The 10,722-nt window shown below is 43.0% G+C and overlaps 1 protein-coding gene across 1 annotated transcript in view; it reads right to left on the bottom strand.

Annotated features, from left to right (window-relative positions):
- The window catches only part of LOC103916087 (ceramide synthase 4-like), a gene marked incomplete at its 5' end in the record, with an annotated part of 22,681 nt that overhangs the window by 10,846 nt on the left and 1,113 nt on the right, over window positions 1–10,722 (bottom strand). Inside the window, 3 exons of the mRNA XM_009323030.1 lie at window positions 1,975–2,025; window positions 5,625–5,682; window positions 7,738–7,856. Of these exons, the coding sequence (XP_009321305.1) occupies window positions 1,975–2,025; window positions 5,625–5,682; window positions 7,738–7,856 (228 nt within the window). The remainder of the gene's footprint in view (window positions 1–1,974; window positions 2,026–5,624; window positions 5,683–7,737; window positions 7,857–10,722) is intronic.

Consider the following 10,722-nt stretch of genomic DNA (forward strand, 5'->3'; position numbering starts at 1 on the left):
GAGGAGCAGGGGAAGAGTGTGAGGAGGAAGGAGTGGCAGAGACAACGTGTGATGAACTGACCGCAACCCCCATTACCCATCCTCCTGCGCGGCTTGCAGGGAGGAGGTAAAGAAAATCAGGAGTGAAGTTGAGCCTGGGAAGAAGGGAGGGGTGGGGGGGAAGGTGGTTTTAGATTTGTTCTTATTTCTCATTATCCTACTCTGATTTGATTGGCAATAAATTAAATTCATTCCCCCAAGACAAGTGTGTTTTGTCCATGATGGTAACTGGTAAGTGATTTCCCTGTCCTTATCTCAACTCACGAGCCTTTCATCGTATTTTCTCCCACCTGTCCTGCTGAGGAGGGGGGAGACAGAGCGGCTTGGTGGGCACCTGGCGGCCAGCCAGAGTCAACCCACCCCAGTGTGCTGTTATGATGGCTTGGATTGTTTTTGAAAAGACATGTACTCCAAATGTACAGAACAGGATGCAAGGACCCGAGTGATCCTTTTAGTCTTACATTCCTATTCAAGCACCACCTGTTTGTATGGTTTGACTTTTACACTGAACTATAGATTTGCCCCTAATATTTCTGCCTGTGAGCAACAGTGGATTGTTTGGAGACTTGGCTTGCAAGATACTACCTCATTCTTCACTCATTTGTTCTGTTATGTTTCCTGTGGCTCACACTGTTAAAATTGTGCATTACATTTCCCTTTATGGGTTTGCAACGTCGACGTACAGTCATGGGGTCTTGCTCTAACTTTGACTGCCAGACCAAAAAGCCCTGGAACATAGGCAGTCTTGACTTCGTCTTGGTACTGGGATCAAGTTTCCTTCAGCCTCCTCTTCAACTAATGAAAAATTTTATTTCCTACCCAGGAAATTCTAGTACTGTAAAATCCTGTGCATGGGAGCTCCCTGCATGATAATACAGAAGATTACTATCCTGCTAGAAACACTTAGCAGCTGCTCTCACAGGATAGAGGAACCTCTTCCAAAGTTGAAATCAGATTTTTCACTTTAATGAAATTTAGCTCTCTTTACTATGTCTGCTGTGGCATCCACGGCAGTGTGATATAGGAAGGCTCCTGCTATAGAATAGGCAATAGTCATCTTCTCTAGAGAATTCAGAGCATGTAAAAACATAAGGGGAAAGGCAGAGCAGGCAATAGCTCCTGTGCTCAGTGGGTGAAGCCCCTTTCTAAGTCTTTCAACTTGTGAAGTTGCAGGAGTCGGAATAGCAAGGGAGGCAGCTGGGCAAAAAAGTACCTGGCTTTTGGTTGCTATCTTTGCTCCTTGTGTTGATGAACAAGGAGCAGATTTTGTGCCTAGCTGGCAATTTTCACTGAGGTTATTCTGGTCTGGGCTGATAAGAGATGTACACTTTTCAACCCACTGGACAGCTTCTCGTAATGCTGTTGTGAAAAAACTCAAGAGTGTACATTGTAAAACTGTAAGAGAGCATCCTCTGAACTTAATGGGAATGATGCTGTATTGCTACTGGCCATACTACCAGTTCCACTGGGAAACAAACTCCTTGGGGAGCACTGTGGACATGATTCTTCAGTATAGCTGAAAGTACACAGCATTCAGAGCATGTCCTCTGCTCTAGATACTCTCCACTGAAGTCTTCACTACTTCTCCTCAGGCAATGTGTCCTTCTCTGGCCTCAGTTTCCTCTACAAATAAAACAACCTTGGAGCATTCCCATTTTTCAGTTTCTTGCCTCACCTGGCCAGAACTCTCACTTTCCCTTTACTTCTGCAGTCTCCTCCTGCTCTCCCGACTCATCCTCTGTTGTGTTTAGATTACACCAGATTACAAAGATGTAATCCTCCCTTGATGAGGATCTGGCTTTGAATTCTTAGGGCTCGTGAGTCTGAATTTAATGCAGTGCCCTCTCTTTTGTCACTAATATAACCTGATTTTCAAAAGGTATTGAAAGACAGTACATTATTTATAACAGCAATTTTCCCTCTTGCATGACTCACCTGTTGTGGATATCCTGTCCAGCACTCTCTATGGTCCCAAAGCCAAGGCTTCTGGAAAGAAAATGCAACATGAATGTGAGAATGGCAGAGGAATTCTCTTATCAACTGCGAAACTCCTTTAGTTTGTTACTGCTACAGACTTTGTTGCGTTTTATTACAGGCAGAGCTGGTCGCACTGTCTGGAATTCAGTTGCCAAGAGATCTCCACTACAAGAACTTGCAGTTGCTTGTGACATTGCCAATTTGTGGCTATTGCGCTGAAACTTCATGTGCTGTTTAGCCCAGTCCCAAATAAAATAGCTCAGGGAAGATTTCTACCAACTTGTTGCAGCCTTCTACAAGTTTGGGTAGTGATGGGTTATGTTTTGAATATATTAAAATATTCTTACAACTATTTCATTAAGAATCCCTGTGATTTGGACAACAATACTTAAACGTGGTAAGAATGCTGAGAACTTGTGTGTCAGGAACATGGTTTTTCCTCTAACGGTGAGGATCGTGCTGCAGTCTGTTAAGTAATGAACCTCTGAAAAGATCCTACTTTGTTCACACTTCATAGAAAATTGGTAGTTTAGAACTTGGCAGCTTTGAAACTGTCATAGAAACATGGCAACTAAAGTCCCCAAAAGTTCTTCCTGCATGGAGCATGCTCTGACCCTTCGCTGTGCCCAGATTTGATCAGAGCAAGCATGTCCTAGAGCATACAGTGATGGAACATATTCTATGTCACATCTGTAAGGGTAATTTTCTCTAACAGTTCTACAAGGCTCCAGATATCAGAGCTAAGAGCAAGATGACAACATTTCTCCTTCTCTCACTGAGCACAGCCTCCTCCTGGCTGGGCGTGGGGTTGGGAGTAGGATTTACAGCAAATACAGGTACAGAACCAGGAGAGTATGTGTGATAGAGAATCAGAGAGGACAAAGCAAAAACTCTGAAATAACTATGACACACTGTGTTACCTAAACTAGAAAGGAGTAGCCCAGTCCCAAATAAAATAGCTCAGGGAAGATTTCTACCAACTTGTTGCAGCCTTCTACAAGTTTGGGTGGTGGTGGTTATGTTTTGAATATATTAAAATATTCTTACAACTATTTGATTAAGAATCTCTGTGGTTTAGACAACAACACTTAAACATGGTAAAGAGGCTGGAAACTAGTGTGTCAGGAACATGTTTTTTCCTCTAATGGTGAGGATCATGCTTCAGTCTGTTAAGTAATGAACCTCTGAAAAGATGAAGTGTTAAAAGATTCACACTTAATAGAAAATTGGTAGTTTAGAACTTGGCAGCTTCGAAACTTTCATAGAAACATGGCAACTAAAGTCCCCAAAAGTTCTTCCTGCATGGAGCATGCTCTGACCCTTCGCTGTGCCCAGATTTGATCAGAGCAAGCATGTCCTAGAGCATACAGTGATGGAACATATTCTATGTCACATCTGTAAGGGTAATTTTCTCTAACAGTTCTACAAGGCTCCAGATATCAGAGCTAAGAGCAAGATGACAACATTTCTCCTTCTCTCACTGAGCACAGCCTCCTCCTGGCTGGGCGTGGGGTTGGGAGTAGGATTTACAGCAAATACAGGTACAGAACCAGGAGAGTATGTGTGATAGAGAATCAGAGAGGACAAAGCAAAAACTCTGAAATAACTATGACACACTGTGTTACCTAAACTAGAAAGGAGCCCCAGATCCCTGAATTTCATCATTCCTCTACTCTCAGCAAGTAAAGCTGTTTTCTGGTGGCCTATTGTGAGATAACTTTCTATTGCTACATGCTATTTCACTGACTCATGGGGCAGAGGTTTTGCCATCAGTCTAAAGCTACTAATACAGAATTTAAACATTTGCTTTTTTCTAAAGAAAGAAGGGTGTTTCACAAAAACAAATGCATGTTAAAATACTACTCGGATTACAAAGTAAACACGCAAAAGTCAGGAAATGTCACATGCAAATACGTCCTGTCACATTAATTCTTTGTTCTTCTTTTTAATGTAGTCATTTTGGTACAATTTTAGATAACAGAATAACATGCTATTTGCTACGGGATCTAGAGCTGTTGCCCGTAGGACAGATGCCTCCTTTTTTTTGTGAAAATTGGAAGATGTACTGAACAAAGAAAAGACTTTCACAAAAAGTGAAGATGATCTTGCATTCCTAGAATGGTCAGGTAACATGCAGAAGAACAGGATTTTGCCCCTTATGTTGCCACAGGGCTCTTGTACTATGCTAAGCAGGTCGTCCATACCAAACGTTCATAGATGGCCTCAAAGAATAGCCTTCTATTTTGATGTTCAGATCCACAAAACACTGCAGTTGGGATTTAGACACCTTCACTCCTCTGCTAGCTCATCCTGTAATCCTCATACTCCTAGAGTACCTTAAATTCTGACCTGAAAGTCAGTGTAAGTTCAAAAGTTCTTCACTTATTACAATAACAAGAAGTTACAAGCATAGTTTGTGCCTGCTGTCTTGGGATCTGCAGGTTTTCCATTACTTAACCCCTCAGAAGATGCTGGTGTAGAAGACTTTTGCAAAGCTCACCTAAGGAATTGGATTCAGCAAAAGAGCCAAGGGAACCTTTAAAACACAGCCAGAGGATGACCAGTGCCCCTAGTCCCAGCTTAGTGACCACAGCTCAGTTATTAGAGCATATGCATGTCTTCTATTACCTCTTCTGCGTGTTGAGGCAGTTCAATTTGTATCAAGAGAACTCATTATTTATCAAATCAGAGAAAAGGCAGAGGCATGAGCCTGAACCTCTCACACCTTGGGTAAAAAAAAGAAAATGAATAAATAAAATGATTAAATTGCAGTCCATGCTCCAAAGGAAGCCTGAGGTTTTTACCTTAAACAGGTATTGGATACAACACACAAACAGGCCCTGCCCCACAGAAATTTATTTTTACACAATCCAAATTGTCTTCTGCTTTGCCAGAAGAAGAGGAAACCTCTTGGTTTTGAGTTGGAGTTTTTAAAATAAGCATGGTCCAATGTTTGTGGTCTCGTAAGTGTGCTGTGCAGAGGATACACACTGACCTGGTGGGAAAACCTCTATAAGAAGGTCTGAAAGGACATGTTTGACAACAAAATCTGCCATTCTTGCAGGCACTGGCTAGGTAGAACAGCAGGTGGCACTGCTGGTGTACTCACATCGTACAGGACAGCAAGTCCAGTGAAGAAAGAAGTAAAATAAAAACCAAAACCCAAAAAAAAAACGAACAAAACAAAGTAGAGTACAATCCAATAAACACCAAGCTAAGCTGCAATTCTTAAATTGCAGTCCATGCTCCAAAGGAAGCCTGAGTTTTTTTACCTTAAACAGGTATTGGACACAACACACAAACAGGCCCTGCAGCTTCCATCTCAGGTAAGTGTTCTATCTCCTACCCCACAGAAATTTATTTTTACACAATCCAAATTGTCTTCTGCTTTGCCAGAAGAAGAGGAAACCTCTTGGTTTTGAGTTGGAGTTTTTAAAATAAGCATGGTCCAATATGTTTGTGGTCTCGTAAGTGTGCAGAGGATACACACTGACCTGGTGGGAAAACCTCTATAAGAAGGTCTGAAAGGACATGTTTGACAACAAAATCTGCCATTCTTGCAGGCACTGGCTAGGTAGAACAGCAGGTGGCACTGCTGGTGTACTCACATCGTACAGGACAGCAAGTCCAGTGAAGAAAGAAGTGATGTAAAATGTAAACCTCCAGCTACAAACGAACAAAACAAAGTATGTTAGAATCCCATTCATTAACCACCAAGCTGCAATTCTGTGTATCAATCACACTCATTCAAACAATGACACACACTATTAAGGCAAAGACATACATTAATATGTTCAAGGTTTGCCCAGATCATAACAGGAGTGGCTCTTTGCATGTCACTAGCACATTCAACAGACTTCACAAAGAACAATTCTTCTGCTTTAGAGATGGCAGAAAATATGAGAATCCTGCTGACTAAAATCACTCAGATAATCATCCCAAACCTTCCCAGCACTAGCAGATGCATTTGTAAAAGTCAAACAATGCCAATCTCTCTTTCTAGGCTTTTGGAGATTAGGCATGCTAAATTCATGATCATGTAAAGTAATTAATTACTGTCATGTTTGGTCTCAGTCAAGAGCTGGTAATGATTTACCTACATTAAACCCACACAGAGGTACATATGAACTGTTTGCCAAGTTCAGTGGACAGAGGCAGGTCACACTGAATATACACACATATAGTAAGGAATGAGGGGAATTTCTCCCCAACAGAATAAACAAGCTGATAAACTAAACTCAGGAAATCTTCAAAGGAGTAAAACTGTCTAAACCAGTCCTTGAATTTCCAAAAATCTCCATAACAAATCAGAAGTAACTACATTTTGAGAGAGAGAGACTCCACCTGTCAATGAAACCCCCAGGAGCTCCAAGAGAGACATAAACTGTACAAAGCTACTACATCACATTGGAAAGACATTCTTTCTACAGACTGCAAATGGTGACAGAGGGCAGGCGGAAGGACACCATCCTCGGTGAGCTGAGTCAGAAAAATATTTACTGTTTACTATTTACTGTTACTATTTACTGTAAGTCAGCTGAGTGCAGGGAGAACTAGATTTCATCTTGATGAAAGCAGATTAAGCGTGGTTGCTTTACAACTCCTTGCCCACAGATTTTGTAAATATTTCTAACTGCAACTATCTGGAATATTATAAATAAATAATACACATCCTTTTTTTTTTTCTTTTTCAATTAGGGTTTTTAGGCAGGGGTTTTGAATTAGAGGTTGAGTGCTAAATGGAGCACGACGTGATTAGCTCAAAGTTGAGGCCTACCCTATGGATACACACTTTTAGACAGATGAATAGCACCTCTGTGGCTTTCCTGAGAGAACCTTCTTCCTTACACAAATAGCAGAGCAGCCACTCGTAAGTAAAGCATTTCAACCAAATTCAGGAGAATCCTTCTTTTCTGTGGAAAGCTCAGCCAGGACTTTCACAGAACTGGCTGATGTGAGATTTATTTTGTGCCTCCACATAATAAGAAGGATTTCCACACAGCTGTTTCCAGGAAGAATTTTGCTCTTTGGAAAACACAAGCTTTCACATAGGCCCCTTTTTCTGCCACTATAAAAGGATGCTGGCTTTTGACTTTCAGGATGCTGAAGTCAACTGACAGCAGAACACAATCTAGCCCGCTGCCTGTGACTTTTTAAAGCAACAGCATGCAGAACATTTGCAGAAAAGATGCTGCAGAAGGAATCAGCTTGCGGTGAAGCAAAGGGAAGTCATAGGAAAGGCAACAGAAAGGCTGACTATTTTGGAGGCACCGAAAGCAAAGCAGCAAGGAGCAGTAAGATGCGAAACAATAGGGAGTTTTTCAGGTACAATTGTGTTTCAAAGCACAATGCCAGTCTTACAAAGTCAGAAACAGAGGCCCTGTAAGGAATAAACATGAGACAGGAGTAAAAGGAGACTTGGGAGTGAAAATAAAGGGGGAAAGCAAGGAATGTTTCAGTAACAGAGAAGCAGGAGAGAGTTGCAGAAGAATCAGGTGGGGCAGGGAAGACCCAGGATGCTCTCTGCGCAGGGTGGAGGGCAAGCGGGGAGGTGGCAGAGCTGGGATGCTCTCTGTATAGGGTGGAGGGCAGGCGGGGAGGCAGCGGAGCTGGGATGCTCTCTGCGTAGGGGTGGATGGCAGGCTGGGAGGCAGTGAGCTGCTTGCAGAGCTCAGCTCTGGTGAAAGGCCCCTACTGCTCATGGCTTGTGCTCCTGCTCACCAGGCCTCGCAAAACTTCTTCGACAGGCTGGGTCGGTCTGTGCTCCTCCGGTGCCGGAACCACCTCTCCACCTTCCTCACCGGCAGGTCGCACTGTTTGGCTAAACTGATCAGCTCACCCTGGAAAACAGGCGAGGCAGCAGGGTTCAGATCTGTGTTCGAAGGTCAGAAGGGGCAATATGGGCATCTCGTCTGACCCACCAGAGAGCCCAGCTGGAGGCTGCTGGCAAGCCCAAATCTGTTCAAGCTAAGGCATCTTTCAGAAAGCTGTCTTAGTGCTTAGTGTAAAGACCTCAGCTAGTAGAAAATCTTTCCATTCCCCCTGTAAGCAACTGGTTATTCATGTTAAATGTTGAAACTTTATGTTTTTTATGTGAACTTCCCCAGTTTCTACTTTCAAACTCGGGTGTCATCTCCTCACAGAAGTTTGTTGTCGAATCACTTCCTCACCTTGTCTTCAGGGACTGCATCCCTTAAATCTATCACTCCAAGAAAGAGTTACTGCAGCTTAAATAATTGTTAAAGTTCTGCACCGAATCTTGTCATGCCTTTCAGCATTCTGATGCACTATCAGCCAATAACCTGACTGACATCATGAGCAGACGCAACACCATTTTCCTACCGGATATTCTCCTGTTGTGGTAAACCTGTAAGGGATAATTTTTCAATAGATTACCCACAGAAATCCTGCAATTACCTTCCTTCTTGTCCTTAGGCTCTTAAGAGTTTGGCATGTGATGTGAAAAAAGTTTGTCATGTTTTATATTCCTTCTGGAAGTGTCACCATGGATAGCCTTGTTTTTTAAGTAGAGCAATAGTTTTTCATGGAATGCATTTACCTTAACGTATCATCTGAGAGTGACTTATATTGTCTGAGCATGTTGTACAAAAGTATGCTCATCACCAATTTTCAGATTTGCTTCTTTCCACTCTTACTTAGCGACTTCTGTTCTTGTGGTGGAGACAAATGGAGACACTGATTTATATTCTCCAACTGCTCCATAATATGGAATTCCTCCCAAGGAGAAGGCTGCTGAGAACAGCAAAATCTCATCTTGTATTGGACAAGTGAAAACTGACTCATAAGTAGGTGTCTGAGAGCTAATGGGAGAGGGAGGAAGCTAGAAGACTGGCTGAGGTGTAACCAGTGAACAGAGAGAGCAAGGCAGCAGCCCGTTGCACCATTCTTGCTCCATGTCAGGAGTTTTGTAGTGAGGATATGCTCCAGTATCATATATTCTCTGGGATAAAAGTGCCAGCTTCAATGTGCGTGCAGGGAGACCTGTGGGGAAATCTTGCTTGCAAAGCTAGGCCTTGAGTTAGATCTCTGCGACAGGCGTCACTGAGAAATGTGCGGATTTCGCAGACAGACAGGCAAGAGGGAGGTCAGGGACCACCATACTGGCAAGTGTTCCTGAGAACACTCCTTCCCACTGCTGGGGAGAAAGGCTGGCTGCACAACCCAGATGAATGCCTGCATTTTAATTTTAGCCACCATTCTTTTACTTTTAACTTGGTACTGAATGTCCTGGGGCTCCACATGCTGCTGTCCCTTCTTAGTGTAAAGACCTCAGATAGTAGAAAATCTTTCCATTCCCCCGTAAGCAACTGGTTATTAATGCCAAATATTGAAACTTCACATTTTTAATGTGAACTTCCCAGTTTCACCTTTCAAACTTTGGTCTCATCTCCTCACAGGAGTTTGTTGTCGAATCACTTCCTCACCCTGTCTTAAGAGACCAAGTCCCTTAAATCTGTTACTCCAAGAAAGAGTTACTGCAACTTAAATTATTTTTAAAGTTCTGCACCGAATCTTGTCATGCTTTTCAGCATTCTGATGCAGTATCAGCCAATAACCTGACTGATGTCATGAGCAGACGCAACACCATTTTCCTACCGGATATTCTCCTGTTGTGGTAAACCTGTAAGGGATAATTTTTCAATAGATTATCCACAGAAATCCTGCAATTACCTTCCTTCTTGTCCTTAAGATCTTAAGAGTTTGGCATGTGATGTGAAAAAAGTTTGTCATGTTTTATATTCCTTCTGGAAGTGTCACCATGGATAGCCTTATTTTTTAAGTAAAGTGATAGTTTTTCACAGAATGCACTTACCTTAATGGTATCATGTGAGACTGACTTCCATAGTCCAAGCATGTTGTACAAAAGCACGTCTGTTACCAATTTTCAGATGTGCTTCTTTCCACTCTTACTTAGTGACTTCTGTTCTTGTGGCGGAGATAAATGGAGACACTGATTTATATTCTCCAACTGCTCCATAATGTGGAATTCTTCCCAAGAAGAGGCTGCTGAGAACAGCAGAAACTCGTCTGACTCATAAGCAGGTGTCTGAGAGCTGATGGGAGAGGGAGGAAGCTAGAAGACTGGCTGAGGTGTAACCGGTGAACAGAGAGAGCAAGGCAGCAGCCCGTTGCACCGTTCTTGCTCCACGTCACACTGCCGTCAGGAGTCTCATGGTGAGGATATGCTCCAGCGTCACAGATTCTCTGGGATAAAAGTGCCAGCTTGAGCACAACGTGGGTGCAGGTAAAGCTGTGGAGAAAACCTGCTTATAAAGCTAGGCCTTGAGTCAGATCTCTGCGACAGGAGTAGTTTTACTGAGAAATGTGTGGATTTCACAGACAGACAGGCAAGAGGAAGGTCAGGGACCACAACTGTTCCTGAGAACACTCCCTCCCACTGCTGGGGAGAAAGGCTGGCTGCGCAACCCAGATGAATGCCTGCATTTTTATTTTAGCCTCCATTCTTTTACTTTTAACCTGGTACTGAATGTCCTGGGGCTCCACATGCCCCACTGCAGTATGAACCATGCCGCAACAGCCTTGTCAAGGCAGCAACATGTTCGCACTAGGACTGCCCCTTGGGACTGGAACCCCAGCCCCCTGCTCATACATCCTTGGTAAGGGTTAACAGCTATGGCTTGAAGGCCAAGAAAGCCTGCAAAAAGGAGCTGAAAGAAAATCAGT

The sequence above is a fragment of the Pygoscelis adeliae genome, unplaced genomic scaffold, assembly GCF_000699105.1.
Source record: "Pygoscelis adeliae isolate BGI_AS28 unplaced genomic scaffold, ASM69910v1 Scaffold284, whole genome shotgun sequence".
Taxonomy (NCBI): Eukaryota; Metazoa; Chordata; class Aves; order Sphenisciformes; family Spheniscidae; genus Pygoscelis; species Pygoscelis adeliae.